This window comes from Aythya fuligula, chromosome Z (genome assembly GCF_009819795.1).
Source record: "Aythya fuligula isolate bAytFul2 chromosome Z, bAytFul2.pri, whole genome shotgun sequence".
Taxonomy (NCBI): domain Eukaryota; kingdom Metazoa; phylum Chordata; class Aves; order Anseriformes; family Anatidae; genus Aythya; species Aythya fuligula.
In genome coordinates this window covers 50,544,332-50,560,952 of record NC_045593.1, presented here as the reverse complement: position 1 = coordinate 50,560,952, position 16,621 = coordinate 50,544,332, and the positions used below count along the sequence as shown (strand labels likewise).

The 16,621-nt window shown below is 39.4% G+C and overlaps 1 protein-coding gene across 1 annotated transcript in view; it reads left to right on the top strand.

Annotated features, from left to right (window-relative positions):
* Nucleotides 1–1,336: 1,336 nt before the first annotated feature.
* Nucleotides 1,337–16,621, top strand: part of ADAMTS19 (ADAM metallopeptidase with thrombospondin type 1 motif 19) — a 159,098-nt gene continuing 143,813 nt past the window's right edge. Inside the window, exon 1 of the mRNA XM_032205788.1 lies at nucleotides 1,337–1,825. Within this exon, the coding sequence (XP_032061679.1) occupies nucleotides 1,385–1,825 (441 nt within the window). The 5' untranslated portion in view covers nucleotides 1,337–1,384. The remainder of the gene's footprint in view (nucleotides 1,826–16,621) is intronic.

Below are 16,621 nucleotides of genomic sequence, written 5' to 3'. Positions count from 1 at the left end.
GCGGGGACGCGCCGCGGGCGCTTCGCATCCCGCGCTGCCCGTGCCGCGGCGCCCAGGTGGTCGCGCTTCGCGGGGTTCCGCGGGGCTCCGCGCTCGCCCCCCGGCCCTGCCCTGCCCTGCCCTGCCCTGCCCTGCCCTGCCCTGCCCTGCCTGGCCCGGCCCGGCCCGGCCCGCGGCGCCCCGCCGGCAGCGGGGCCGATGGGGACGGGCGGGAGGATGCGCCTGAGCCGCGTCTGCTGCGTTTTCTACCAGCTGTGCGTGCTGTCAAGCGGGCTGGCCGCAGGTAAGTGCGCGCCTTCCGCTCCGCGGGGACGAGCCCAGGGCCGGCTGCCGGTAGCTCCCGGTGCCGGTAGCCGCCGGTGCCTGCCCGCTGCTGGGCGCCCGTCCCGTGCGAGCGGCGGTGGCCCACCGCGCGGGAGACGCGGGTTTCCAGCAGCAGCCCTGTCATCGTCGTGCGGCTTGCCGAACGCCTGGGGATGCGCGTAAAGCCGCCCGGTGTCTCAGGCTGATATGGGCTGTGTGCGCTATTATATAATGGAAGTACGGCGCGAGTTTTGGTTCAGTTGTGATAATGGTGTGCATAGTACACAGGCATCATTCGTGGTATCTGAGTTCGGTTACAGTGCCGGTGATGCAGCGTGTGCACGCGTCTGCCACTTGTACGTGCACTTGCAAGCGTGTAGCGGTGGAGAGTGAGTGAATTTGGCTACATTTTTGAAATCGGCGGGTTTTATGGAACGTGCTGAGAGCAAGGTTGACATTTTCAAATTTTTTTTTTTTTTTTTTTTTTTTGCTCAACTTTTCCCTTATATATATATATATGAGCTCTGTGGAAAGGAAAAGTTGCCACTTTTCTGTCTAAATGAAGAAGGTTTTGTGCAACTTATTGAGTGGAGATGATGGCCCCACAGAACATACCCAGCTGTTGGGACAAACACACCTTCTGCCCAGTTTGAGTGCCATCTCCCTCTGTGTTAACCAGGACACTGCTCTGTGTCAGATCGCCCTGAACAGGCACAGGGACATCTAGCATCTAGCCCATCTGCTAAGGTCAGGATGGAAGGGCCAAACAGAGCCCATTGTGTTTTGGGTGGTGTGCTTGGTGGGCTAGAAACCCAAAGGAGCGTGTCGTGAGGCATAGTGCAGGTTTCTGGCTGGCACTGTGTGCAGCTGGGTGCCCTACTCATTTAAAGAATCTGCTGGCTTTCCCACAGGTCTCCATGCTTCGGAAGACTCTGAGGAGTGGGAAATTGTCTTTCCTGCGCTCTGGAGCAGGGGCCAGCAGGAGCCAGCGGGAGGCAGTGGTGGAGGGGGTGGCTGCAGTGCCGACCCCAACTGCGGGAACCGGAACAGCACCCCCAACGCCCCCATCACACCCAGCCCGATGGCGGGCAGCTCCCGGGAAGTGCGCTCCATCTCTTCCTCGGTGGAGGGGCAGGGGCAGGCTGCAGGGGAGGCAGCAGAAGAAGAGGACACCGAGGATGAGTATGAGTCTCAGGAGTTTTACCACTGGTCCCCCCTGCCCCAGGGGTCTGGTGCTGCCTCTCAGTTGCCACCAGCACCATCCCCACCACCACCACCTCCAGCAGAGGATGGAGATGAAGTGCTGCTGAGGATCCCAGCCTTTGCTCGGGAGCTCTACCTGCTGCTCAAGAGGGACAGCCGCTTCCTGGCTCCTGGCTTTGCTGTGGAGGAACGGCTCGGGGGAGATGGCAAAAGCCCACCTGGTGCTGCACAACTGCAGCCTGAGAGAGCTTGTTACTACAGCGGTGCTGTTCTTCGCTACCCAGGCTCCTTCGCTTCCTTCAGCACCTGTGGTGGATTGGTAAGATGACCTTGCATGCAGGGGCAGCACCAAGGTCTCCATCCCAGCATCATCTCCATCTGTTTTTCACTCACAACTCTTTCCTGAGGTCTTTCATATCCTCTTGGGTCATACCTCTACTTGTCCTTATTTTTAACCATTTTGCTATTCATAATTTTTTTTAACCCATTCATAATCTTTTCTCAAATCCTTCTGCTTTTAGGCTGTAAAGTTTTGATTTTTTTGTTGCATTTACAGATGAACTTCTTTCTCTCAGTTCCATGCCTTTTTTCCTTTGATCTCTTTTTTATTCCAATGCTACTTTTCCTTCAACTTTTCTCATCTATATTCCTAATTAAATTTTGGTTCTCAGTGTGTACCTGTAATTACCCACCAAGTTCACTCACCTTCCTTTTTTCCAGTATTATCATCTCTTCTTCAGTACATATATCACACTTTTTTTCCTCATTTTCATTCCATATAGAAGTTACCATTCTAATTTTTGTCCCCCTCCTAATCTTCTACATCTCAGATTTCAGGCTTTTCTGTCTTTCCTATTTCTACCAATATCTTATGTCTGCCTTCTCATCTTCATTCTTTCAATTCTCTCATCCCTTTGTCCTTTTTGCAGTACCCCACAACTTCTCCACACATATCGTACCCATAGTTACTTGGATTTGGGATTCCATACCCTCCCTTCCTTCCATTTTCTCAATTGAAGTGCATAATGAATATGTTATCAAAAGAAACATCAACAGAGTCAGACCTTCTGAATAGGTTTTCCTTCAGGAACATTTGCCTTTACCTCACCTATTTGAAAGAAAATTTCACCTGCTGTAATTTCTGTTAGATCACTCCTGATTTTTACCAGATAAAGACCAGAATTGGGCACACTGACAACAGCAGTGGTGATCCAGTGAGCTGCAATCCCATGATACTCGGGGGTGGATGGAAAGAGTAGAAAGCAGCTGGGATGATGTAAAATGCTGGCAGGATTTAAAACAAAAACAATTATTATTACTATTATTCTCATTTTGGGCCTTTATATAGTATCATAAATACACACGCCTGCAGCACTTTACAGAATATAGAATACAAAGAGTAATGGAACTAGGGAGGATTAATGTCGTCACGACCCTGCTTGTATTTTTTTTTTTTTTTTTGGTGGTGGTTGGGTGTAAATCTCCACAATCACATGGTAGATAATTTCTTGTATTTCTTTCCAAACTTGAACATCTAACTTGTTCCATTGTTAATTCATGAAGATATGCCTGCTTGGTTTTTATTTGCATGGTTGTGAAGTGAGACCAGGTAAAATGTGGAAATTTTGACTGCCTATTCATTTGCCTGTTTGGACTTACTCAAAACTCAAAACCCAAACTGAAAGTGGTGGAGAGGGAACATAGATGGATTGACACCAAATAAAATATTTGCCTGCACTCCTGCAAAGTGAAACCGCCAAGTTTCACACAACTCTAAGTGGTTGGCATCTAATTATTGACGTTTTGTCAAATTTTCCAAATCATGGTAGCAGAATTAATTGTGGAGAAAAATATTGGAAGTCAACTGAGGGTGATTTGGAAGCAATCAGATAAAGGCTTTTTATATTCTGCAAAAGCATTTGACTTCTGTACTCCTTGTTCTGGTTAGAATTTTACATTCTTCTATATTGCATGTGGGTAAAATTAGGCTGGAGAAAATTTTTGCAAAGAAATTGGTAGTAAGAAATAATTATCACAAATATCTGCTCAAAAATGATGTACATCGTTGTGTATCTGTAATTCCCTTGACTCAATTTATAAACTGATACTCATTGTTTAAGTAGACCCCAGTGCCCTAGAAGTCCTGTTAGTGATTTTTGAATCAGTCAGATTTTTCCTGGGATTACCAGATTACTTTCAGCCTACCAGCAGTCTAAGCATGCACATGCTCAGATCATGTTCCCCATTCAGTAAGCTGCAGCTGAAATACAAATGCTATTCTATGTATCTCAAATAAAATTGAGAACTGTTGCTGATGTTGACCAGTGTTGTGATTGTCAACTGCCTAGTCTTGTTTGCAGTGAAATGGTTAAGCAGCTGTTCTTCTTGAGTGTTGCTGCATCAGGCACATAGTTAAAAATTTGCACAGTGCTATTATGTAAAAGTTGTCATAACAAATCTTAAGTTATTTGTCATTCTTTATTCAGTCATTGCTTGGGCTCCATTACATATGTGAGTTGCTGTTTCCAAGAGTCTTGAAAAAACATCATACATACATTGCATATTCCGTCCTGCTTCCTTTAGCCCTTTCCCTGCAAGAAAAGCCAAGCAATAGTTCAGACTACATTTTTTTTGTTTTAAGATATAAAAACCCATTGAAACTTGATCCTACAAGTATTTTATTGTGGTTACCTCTGTTACAATTTAAATTCCATTTTAAATATAATGAAATTTCAGAGAAAATGTAGTATGAATGTCTTACATGGATGCTCATTTCAAAAACTTGCGAACTTTGAACTAGGATTGATAGACTGCATACACTGTGCAAAACCAAAGAAGTTAGCAATAAGACACATTATGCCATTTAGATTCCACTCATCAATTTTTCTTTTCAGTGTAAAATACAGTCTTTAACAACAAAACTTCAACTTGTCTTTTTTTTCTGCTTTGTAGCTAGTAGCCTTTTAGTGAATCTGTTTATTTAGCAAGCAAAGTAACTCTAGACTGACAGACAACAGCGACTGTGATACACAGGAGGAAGGCTGAAGAATAGTAAAGGCCAAAAGAAAAGGTTTGGCATGATATAATACATGGTGAGGTAGATGCATAGCTGATGGGAAATTTTGCTGTAGGGCTAGTGTTGTGAAAAGGTACAGTGTCTTCAGTAAAAGGAAGAAAAACAAACAGATAAAATTGTGGTGCCATCCCAGTTGGGATGTCAGTGGTGGTTCCAGCTTCATCGGTAAGGCATGGAGAGGCCTGACATGCCAGTGAGATTGCGGAATAATAGAGGTCTGTGGACCTCTAATTGCCCCTATTCTAGGCAGAAAGATAGAGGAATTCTCTTACAGATAGTTTAGGCACCTTCTCCTCTTGGAGTGGGATTTAGATGTATTTTGAGTAGTTCACTGGTTGCAGGTTGGGTGAAGCACAACATTAAAGCCTCCCCATAGTTCTTAACAGCTATTGAAAGCTTCAGTGATAATTTTTTGTTTGTTTGTTTTGTTTTGCTTTGCTTTTTTTTTTTTTTTTTTTTTTTCCTTGAGCTATTTGTCAAAGGCAGTGTGGATGGATGATAATAATGGGGATTGTAACGTATGTTAATCCTGTGAATATGATTATTCACATATTATTATCAATATTATTATAGTGAAAATGAGAGTTGTACCCCAAGATAACTGCTAATCAAATTCTGTTTGTCAACATTGGCTTCATCTGACAGCCTGTCTTGTGAAATGAAGGAAACATAAAACGATGGATATTTTCTTATCAAACTAAAGATGATATGCATATGAAGTGCAAAGAAACTCCATCACATGATAACACTCAAACTAAAAAACAACTAAAACAACAATAAAACACCACACAAACAAACAACAACAACAACAAAGGACAGGCAGGGTGGGGCATTGAGCAACCTGGTTGCTCAATGTGGAGTGGAAGTTGTCCCTGCCCATGGCAGGGAGGTTGGAACTGGATGGTATTTAAGGTCCCTTCCAACCTAAACCATTCTGTGATTCTGATTCTGTAACTTCAGTGTAATCTCAGAGCTCACATAATCTATGCTGACAGCCCTTTCCAACCCCTTGGTAAAGCACCTGTGAGTTTTTACATCCTTTTGTAGCTCAGTGGGATTTGCTGAGTATGTTTTGGTCTGTGGTACTTTGTATGGGTGCTATGGGAAGATTAATAAGGAGAAGTTTCCAAGAATTCTCCATCTGTATGCTGACTGCCTGCTTGTTGTTCATCATTAGCCAAATACCAGGATGCAAGCAGTCCTGCTGATGCCAATGAGACTGCTGTTGTGAAAGAGATGAACTGCAGAACCAGACCATTAATTATTTAAATAGTTGTTTCCACTGCTTGCTTGTGTTTTGCCATAATATATGAAATAAGAAAAAAAAAATGTTGTTGAACAGTTTTATTTTTAACTGGTAATATAAATCAACTTACAACTGGTGATTCTTTTAGAGCATGTTGTAGCAGAAGCTTTCTGTGGGCATAGAATTAAGAAATTTGGCTACTGGTTCTGCCAGCAATTTGCTTTGCTGCTAGCATGGGAGTTGAGGTAGTCTCACTACATTTCCCAGAAGACAGCTGTAAATACCACAAATGTGTTCTTTATCACCTACTTTTTTCATTTCAGAGAGACATTTAATACCATTGTTTCTTAGCACTGCATTGCTTACATAGTACTCTGTACTAAGGAAGTGATGAACAGAGATTTCACCAGTGTCTTTTTTTCCTTTTCCTTTTCCCTTCTTTTCCCTTTTCCTTTTTTTTTCCTTTTTTTTTTCCTGTCCTTTAACTGAAGCAGTCTGCAATAAATAGAGAACAGCTATGTAGAGAAATAATTTTATTTATTTATTTATTTATTTTTTCTCTGTCATACCTAAAATAATGAAATATGTTTAGACTGTTAGGAAATGCAAACAGGAGCAAACATTACACAGAGGAGGGACAGGAGAATGCAGCTCCATACAGCTATTCTGTATGGAGCAGTGCTTAGAGTGCCTAGAGTTCACTAACAGAACTTGCTTGGAGATCTATCTGAACAGATTAAACTACACTGGGTTAATTTATGAGGGAGAAGCTTTGAAATTCATCTGTGTGGTTCAGTAATTTCACTGATAAGAATGCAAAATGTACAAGGGTATATTTATGGTAATCTAAATCTCTTTTGAAGAGTTAATGTCAAAATACTGTTTACAATGGAATGTAATGTGCATTTTCCCAGTGAGTTGAGTGGGATTGAGTCATACGATATCTCCAATCCAATCCAAGGAAGGGCCCATTTTCTAGAAAGTGTATGGTGCTTATCAGCTTTTTTTTTTTTTTTTAGTCCTGATTGCCTTTCAAAACCATATATTTCAAAATCTTGTCAGTCGATTATAGACAAGGAATCACATATTTACTATAGCTGCACTGTCTGTAGCAATAGTGCAAAAAAGTGGATATCAGTAGTTCTGCATCATGAAGAGACATGCCAGCTATCACTGGATGATGACATGTTAACAAACATGTTTTGATGATAATGCCCTATTTTACAATAAAACTGAAACAAATTAGGATATTAAAGCAAAACAAAACAAAAACCTACGTGACATGTTAGCTTATGGAATGCTTATTTGGTACTTCATAAGATTCTGAACAACCATTACATGAAATGTATCCAATTTTTACTTCTGACAAAAATTGTGTTTTGAAGATGAGTAGTATTTACTTAAACCAGGAGAATGACACATGAAGGTGCATTGTTGGGCGTAGATGTTTAAGATACTCTAAACCCATTAGACTGTTAAGTTCAGGACACTTAATAGAGTCTCTACAAAGCTGAACCACTGAGAATAGTCTGACTTTGCAAATTGTCTCAGAACAAGCAGAATGAAATTGTACTGGAATGACAGCAATGAAATAAAATGTCCATTGTCCTAGATTGCTAATAATTTTTTAGAGAAAGGGAAAGAGAAAGATCATTATCAATATTCATGGTCCATTTGATACATAAGGGCTAAAGTTTGACATTGCAAAAAAAGGATATCATAGAATCATAGAATATCCCGAGTTGGAAGGGATCCATAAGGATCATCAAGTCCAACTCCTGGCACCACACAGGTCTGCCCAAAAATTTAGACCATGTGACTAAGTGCACAGTCCAATTGCTTTTTAAATTCAGACAGGCTTGGTGCAATGACTACGTCCCTGGGGAGCCTGTTCCAATGTGCAACCACCCTCTTGGTGAAGAACCTCTTCCTGATGTCCAGCCTAAACTTCCCCTGTCTCAGCTTAACACCATTCCCACAGGTCCTATCACTGGTGTTTACAGAGAATAGGTCACTAGCCTCTCCACTTCCCCTTGCGAGGAAGGTGTAGACAGTGATGAGGTCCCCCCTCAGCCTCCTCTTCTCCAGGCTGAACAGTCCCAGTACCCTCAGCCACTCCTCATACGTCTTCCCCTCTAGGCCCTTCACCATCTTTGTTGCCCTCCTCTGGATACTCTCCAACAGTTTAATGTCCTTGTACTGTGGTGACCAGAACTGCACACAGTACTCGAGTTGAGGGTGGACCAGTGCAGAATAGAGCAGGACAATCACCTCCCTCAACCAACTAGCAATGCTGTGCTTGCTGCATCCCAGGATATGGTTGGCCCTCCTGGCTCATATTCAACTTGCTGGAAACCACAACCCCCAGATCCCCCTCTGCGGGGCTGCTCTCCAGCGTCTCATCACCCAGTCTGTATGTATTGCCAGGGTTGCCCCATCCCAGGTGCGGGACCCGGCACTTGCCTTTGTTAAACTTCATGTGGTTGGTGATTGCCCAGCTCTCCAATCTGTCCAGATCTCTCTGCGAGGCCTTTCCACCCTCATCTGAGTCCACAACTCCTCCAAGTTTGGTGTCATCGGCAAATTTGCTCAAAACACCTTCTAGTCTTACGTCCAAATCATTTATAAAGACATTGAAGAGGACTGGCCCTAAAAATGGATATATAAAATTAAATGAAATTGTACTGAAAGCTGCCAGGATAAAATACAGTATACACTGCACCCTAGACATCCAGCTTCTTGGAACTCTTAAATGAAAGACATAACACATATATGCAAAAAAATATGTTTATTAATTTTTTTTTAGATTATTATTTTTTAGATTATTTAGAAAATCTTTTTTTTAGATCCCTTCTTTATTAAAAAAAAATAATAATAGGGCTAATTCAGGACAAAAGGATGTGAGAAATCACTAGTGTTTTTTTTTTTTAATATATATATTTTCAGTTACCTATTTAAAATGCTATAATATTACTTACACAGTTTGCCTAGTATTGGTCTGTGAATTAGGGTACTCTGTGATTATCTGTTATGGAGAGGTCACAGGTTCCCAGAGCTTTGCTTAGTTGACTTTAACTTGCTACGTTTTATTTGTGTTTTAAACATCATTAAACAATCAATACCAAACTTGTTAGAAATAGAAAGTAGAAAATAGAAGTAGAAATAGATGGACTAGGTAAGGCATGTATGGTGATGTCAGTCCTGAATGGAAAATAGCTTTGATCTGTTTCAAAAGTAGGTTTCTTTGCAGAAAAACAGAAACAAACCTGGAAAAATGAAATGTTAGACCAAAATTTTGGTTTTGCACTTCTGCATGTGGTAGAAGAACGGATGAAGGATGGTGGTGCTTCTGGAAGATTGCCCTTTCTTTCAATGCACAGGTTGAATCTAAGTCAGGTTTGCTCCTCATGGAGGTATATGGCAACGTGACCATGGGAAAGAGGAGAAGAGGCCACTCAGAAGTCTGGTCTCCCAACACGGCAGTTCAAAAAGGTTGTTCACGTGAGGCTGCTTCGGCATGGTTAGTGATCTGCCTTCCTCCAGCACAACTGTACCTGTTATGTTGGTTAACATCTCTGTTTTATTAAAATCTCATCAATATAATCTCACCTTGAACAGCTAATGAAAAATAACTGAAATAAGTAGAGAAGCCATAGAAAATTAAAACCAAGACTGCGACTATGACCAACTGGAATAACTGGTGTATAGGTACAATCAAAGCACTATTTATAACATTGCTTTATCCTAACTGAGCAGCAAGTTAATTATAAACAGAGCTACTAAATATTGTTAATTTTTATTTTTCCATAAAGAAAATGAGAACTGAAGATGGCATCACTTTAAATGTTTGATTAGCATCATTAAGAAATACAAACCAACAAAGATCTATGTAAAGATAAAGGACTAAAAACTTTTTTTTATTTTCCTTCTTGAGTTCTGAGACCACAGTCTGCTGCTATTGACATTTACCTTTCTGGATGAAACAGCATTTGGGTGTATTTTTGTTTTGTGTATCTGAGAAGCCTTAATTGATAATAAGGATAAATCTTTTAAACATAGGAACAGTAGTGTTAATACAGCAAGGTTTAGAAAATCAGTTTTGATTTGGGCTAAGGCTATGTTTGAACTATAAAGATCTTTGTTTCCTTTAATATTAAATGCTGTGGCATGGTATGTGAGATGTTGGGCCAAGATGCCGCAGACCATGTGGTAATGATTCCTTTCTCCTTCTAAGAGCTCTCCTGTAATCATATAATCACTCCATCCTGAGACAGGTTTGATTTGTGATCCAATCCTGCTCATAATAGCCCTCTGTTCTCTTAAGTTGCTTAGTTTCCATACAAACACATCCTTTGTAATATATTTCTAAGACATGATTAGAAATGAGAAATATGCTATCTCCTGTGTAGCTTTATTTAAAAAAAAATAATGAGATTGTTATGAGTCACTCAAGATCTCTACCCCTTCTAATTAATAAATATAAAATTATCAAGGTTAGTTGACAAGACATCAAAGAGAGATGTTACATCACAAAAATGGGTAATTATATTTGATTTATATATATTGATATATTTGATTATATAAATGAGTAAAGTTTTCACTCTAAAATTTGAATGTAGCTGCTTTAAAAGGAAGAGGCAGAGTGGCAGAGCACTGAACCTCTCTCAGTTGTTTCTGTTAAGGCTAGTGATGCTAGTATTTTCTCCAAGTCCTTCACTGACTTTTATCCATACCTCATTGTGCACACCAGTTGTACATTCTATGGCAAACGAGTCAGGATTTTTAAAGTGAGCATACGTTCTCTATGTTTCAACACTTTTTTTTTTTTAAAGAACAGTTTTTTCTTTCCTTTAAAACAATGCCTCAGACCTGCAAGAATGAAAATTAATTTTGGTAGTTAATGATAAGTTGTGAAGGGAAAAAAACAGAAGCATCCATGATTTCCAAGATGTAATACCATTAAAAATGGAGGAGCTAAGAAATAGAAGGAAAACACTAGAAAGTATCTTGTGTGAGAGAGGTATTTGTGGTGTTGCTGGTAGCTGAGGATATGTCAGGACAAGTTTGTGAAACTGTGGAGGTAGCGCAGGAGTGATGCACACCTCTTTTTGCTATGGGAAAAAGACGGAAGAAAGGAATGACTGAAAGCCAACTGAATTTTTGGGGAGAGTGGGATGTTTATAAAAGTTCTTCTGTAGAGTGTGTGCCTTTCCTTGCTTTATTCAGGTCTCTCACTGATGACTTTCAGGGTATAGTGTGAGGGGTGGTTGGTTGCTCCTTGTTTAGCAGAAGCAGGAATGTAATTGAAATAGCGTGAAATATGCTTAGCATGTTCGTATGTGAGTTATACTGCATATCCAGACAGCAGTTGGTCAAACTTCTATAAATCAATAGCACAAAATGTCTATATTAGATTTAAAATCACATATACATCTGGGTTGTATTAGTTCAGTTAACCTTTTATTGTTAAACTGTCATTGCCCAGACAATCTGGTTTTCTCAGTTATTTCTATCACTTCTAGTTACGGCATAGGAAAGCAAGGAAGTACTAATTTTTTATAAATATATATATTTTTAGTGTTAATTGTAGAACCATGTATACATATGATGAATCAATATCATGACATTAGTTACTAATAGTACGTGTATCTGCACATAAGTGAATACAAGTAAAATCTGTTGGAAGACCGTGCTGTGAATGTTTTTCTTGGGTCTGTAAGTACGTTGTTCAGAATTATTTTCTGAATGAGTTTTGCATCCAAAAATGTAGAAATGTGCCCAAAACTGACTTGTGAAGTGATTTAGTTTCTGTGTGATTATCCTCCAACAATTGCATATGCGTGTTTTATGATCTCAGCTGTGCTACCTTAAGTTCTCATTACATGTCAGAAGTTTAACTGGGTCAAGTCAGGTCAAACTTATTTAGACAGCAGTGTGTTAAAAAAATATGGATGTTACTGTATGTGATGTTGTTAATTCAGCTGAGAACAACTCTTTTGTGATTCAGTACCATGTAAATACCCTGTTATGTCCTCTGGGCTTAAAAGGGTGCTGGCTTGAAGTGTTCAAGTAATGGCTAGAGTAAGTGCCATCTTTTAAATAGAATATTAAGCTGTTCTTCAGATCTGCTTAAGCTTCTCGGTGCTTTTTTCATCACATGAGCACTGATTAGCCTGGCAATCAAACTATAACCTTGGAAACTCAGGTATAGCTCTGCTTCAAGGCTTCTCATATGAGGTGCTTCATTTATCTTTTGAAGATGGGGGACAGAGAAAAAAAAGGGACATTGTAAGGTACAAGAAAAAGCTGAATGCCTGTTATTTTGAGATACAGCAGTGAGTGGAGGGTGAGTTCTTACTCTTGACATGTGCAGGGAGCATAAAGCCAGTTGTGTACAAATACTTTTAAGGACGATTTTTAGTTGTGGTCTTGCTTAATTTGCTCTTTACCTAATGAGCTCACTTGCCTTAAGTAATGCACATTAGGGTGTTAGAAGTAGAAGAGGATTTATAGGTTAAAATGGATACAATTATGCACATACACACTAAGTTTTTCAATTTCTGGAAGATAGTCCTAGTGTGTTTCCTGATACAAAAAAAAAAAAGATACAAATTTGGTTGGGTAGAAGTCATAGAGTTATGTCTTCTACATATTTTTAACTTTGTTAAGCATTTTTAATTAGTGATAAGAAATTCTGAGAGTCTTACTTATTTCTCTTTAAGCCACCACTTCTGGATTCATCTAACTCTGCAGAGAGATATAAAACCGTAAGCACTATTTTATTTTATAGATGGAGTAAATTGATTTGTTGAATTATAGTTCTGTGCCCATAAGTATATTTTCCTGTCTTGAATTTCTGTTTTCCACACTTAGTAATTTTGGCAAATTGTAGATTTGAATGAAAATGAGCTTTGTGGAGTGTTGCCTGGAACTAAGTAGTCGTTGAGTGCAGTTCAGTCCTGCTCCCGTAACAAAACCAAAATAGCGGAGTGGTGGATAGATATTTCATAAGGATTAGCAGAGATTACCTTTTTCTGTGGGCAGTCATGGGTGGGTTTTGGAGATGTGCCACATCCCTCTGTGGCTACAATGAAAGCACATGGGTTTGAACAATTATAGATCATCAGTATGCACTATCTGAATGTTTCACACCCAGAAGTCAATTTAAATATGGATCCCATGCTTTGGTCTTTGTGGTACTAGCCTAGGCGTTGTATCTATTGTAGCTTAGTTATGCAGTTGCTGCTACTTCCCATTTACATCTCCTGCATGGTGCTCAGTGTCGAATGTTTTGTACTCATCCTTCATTTACAATTACATTTTTACCTGTTTAAAATATCATTGTAGTATCTGATGGGGTTGTATCCAGGCTTGCAGTAAAGAAATAAGGTTAATGCTCTTTCATTAGCTAAATGTACAACAGCTTGATTCATACTTCAGAAAAGTGGTTTTTAGTTTTACCTCAAGAAGGCTGAAGTTACTTATATTACACCAAAATGCTCTAAAGAAACAAGCATTGAGTCTCTACAAGCACTTTGTCTTTAGTTGCAAGCATTTTTCCAAATGTGATAGATTTCCATAGGTATTGCTTTCTCGAGGACTAGTCATACTTACCTATACAAAAGGACTTTCTTGTACAATATTAGTAATAACCAAAATGTCATTAGATAATAAATGATCTGGAATATCACTAAACCAGTTCATTGCAAATAATTTTTAACTTAACATGTATGCATATATTACTGATAAACAAAACTGAAGGCATAGGCCCTAGTGAGTTGCCATATATATATATAAAGTTAATTTAATTATTTTTTTGGGGGGGGAGGGAGGGGTAACAATTGATTTTGCAACCTAAAGATATAGGTAGTGTATCTTTCTATACCCCGTAAAAGCAGAATCTTGATTATATAATGTCTCGTTATATATATCTATATATTATATAAATATATATAATATATATTATATATATATTATCACTATTATGTATATACTATTTTGTATCTTGCTTTATTGAGCATATATTAACCGGAGCAGACCGAGTTTTGAGAGTTACCACAGTAGTTGATCACTTGCATCCATAAAATGACTTATCTGTAACAATTATCTCATTTGTCTTTCCTTTTAACTTTCTAAATTTGAGAACTTTTAATTTTCTAAAATTGAGAAAGTCTACTCTGATCTAACTTATAATATGGTTACCCTCGTACTGCTCTATCATGGCTTAATTATAGTTGGCATGAGCACAATGGCTTTGACTGAGACATAAGATATTCTTTTGTATCCTTATTCTTTACAAACAATAAACACTCCATGTTAGGCAAGGTTTGTGAGCAAAAGATAACTCTTTTATCAGTTCAGCTCAATAGAAAGCCTTTAAGTCTTTCTAGTCTTTCTTCTGAGCTTCTGTTTCTTCTGTGACAGAAATAAAACTGTTTGTGTGGTAGGAATAACTTCAGAACCTAAATAGCTGTATTAATCGGTTGTGAGATCTGGTATAATAGAATAGGAGCCACAGAATGAAGGCAGAAATGGTCAGAGACAGACCAGGAATTTATTATTTGGTGAGCTGGCAGAATAGGTGATGTTTTGTGACATGGTCATGGTTCCTGTAAAACCTGTATTGTGTTAGGCGTTTGAGGTTGTAAGTATCATACTTGTTTTATTTAGGATTGCGGGGTATATCTTATGTGCAGCTGTGGATATTATGCATATTTGATAGCTGCACCACTGATTAAGTCTGGCTTGACAATAGCTGTCTCTTAGTGTCTCTTAGCTATTCTTAGTGTTAGTCAACCCTTGCATAGTTATCTTGAGCAAATATATAATTTTGAATTTAGGTTAGTTTAAAAATCTATTTTATTCAGTTTCTTTTCTGTGGCAGAGTAATGGCATTGGTAGACAAGGAAAGAGCAATGGATGTCATCTACCTGAGTTTGTGATATGATCCCACACAACATCCTTGTCTCTAAACTGAAGAGACATGGATTTGGTGGATGGATCACTCAGTGGGTAAGGAATTAGCTGGATGGCTGCATCCGAAGAGTTGTGGTCAATGGCTTAGTGTTCAGGTGGAGACCAATGATGAGTGGTGATCCTCAGGGGCTCGTACTGAGACTGGTAGTGATTAATGTCTTCAGTGGTGACGTGGATGGTGGGATTGAAGCAAGTTTGCAGATTACACCAAGCTGATTGGTGCAGTTCATACTTCAGAGGAAAGGGATGTCATCCAGAGGAATTTTACAGGCTTGAGAGGTAGGCCCATCTAAACCTCATGTAGTCCCACAAGGCCAAGTCCTGCACCTGGGTCAGGGCAATCCCAAACATCAGTACAGACTGGCTGATGAGTGAATTGAAAGCAGTCCTGATGAGAAGTACTTGAAGCCATTGGTGGATGAAAAGCTCAAATGCGCTGTCAATATTTGCTTGCAGTCCAGAAAGCCAGATGTATCCTGGGCTGCATGTAGCGCGGTCAGCAGGTCAAGAGATGTTATTCTCCCCTTCTACTCCTCCCTCGTGGGACCGCACCTGAAGTACTGCATTCAGTTCTGGGGCTCCCAAAATAAGAAGGACATGGACCTGGTGGAGCAAGTCCAGGCTACAAGGATGTTGAGAGGGATGGAGCACCTCTCCTATGAAGAGAAGCTGAAAGGGTTGGAGTTCTTTGGCCTAGAGAGGAAAAGACTCCAGGGAGAATTTACAGTGGAGAACATAAAGATGGTCTACAATAAAGATGGAAGGAGACTCTTTACCAGGATGTGTAGTGATGGTAATGATTTTATATCAAAAGAAGGAAGGTTAAGATTAGATATTAGCAAGAAAATCTTCACTATGAGGGTAGTGAGGCACTGGAATAGGTTGCTCAGAGAAGTTGTGGATGCTCCATCCCTAGAAGTGTTCAAGGTCAGCTGGGATGGGGCTTTGGGCAACCTGGTCTAACAGAAGGTGCCTGAAACCATGGCAGGGGTGTAGGAACTAGACAATCTTTAAAGTCCCTTCCAACTCAGACCATTCGATGATTCTATGAACCTAGTGCATTTGAAAACAGATCTTAAATTGACCCTCACATACGTAATGTAAAAAATGACTTTCTGTTACAACAATGGATTAGAAATGCTAACTAAATTTTAAAATTTTATAAAATTAAGTCACTCTTGCTGAGAGCAGTATGCTTTTGGTACCTCATGAACTTTGAGTGGTGCATAATGAAAAGAAATAAGAGCATATGCCACTGGTACGTCTGCATTTCTTAATTTATAGTTTGTATGTATAAGCCTTCAGTTATTAATAATTTTGAATTTACTGTTTTAATGATGTATCTATGGAATTCTTCTCCTGAGTGTATATGAAACTGTGTATTTGAAAGAAAATTGAATTTCATGTACTGCGACCTTAAAGTCCAGATCATCTCTATATTGTATAGTGCTTTTCTCTCTTCCCTGTATTTCTCCCCTTCTTTCTTCCTTTTATATAAAGGATATAGAATATAATCATTTGGTAGGTAAGTAGATACTTAGCTGTGGGGAAACAGATTGCAGCTAGTTTTAAAAAAAAAAAGTTTATTTACACACTAATATTAGCTGTATAACATGGTTACAGGGGAAAAAAGGCAGTATTTATGCATCTGTCAAACATTTTTCATGTATATATATTTGCATGTAACTGCAATTGTTTGTTTTGTAGATGTTGCAATTGAAATCTGGGCTTTAAATTGTGGGTTATGTCAAAAACTTAACATACAGCCACTGGTTTTGAAACTCTTAAGGTTATTATTCATCATACACATATACACT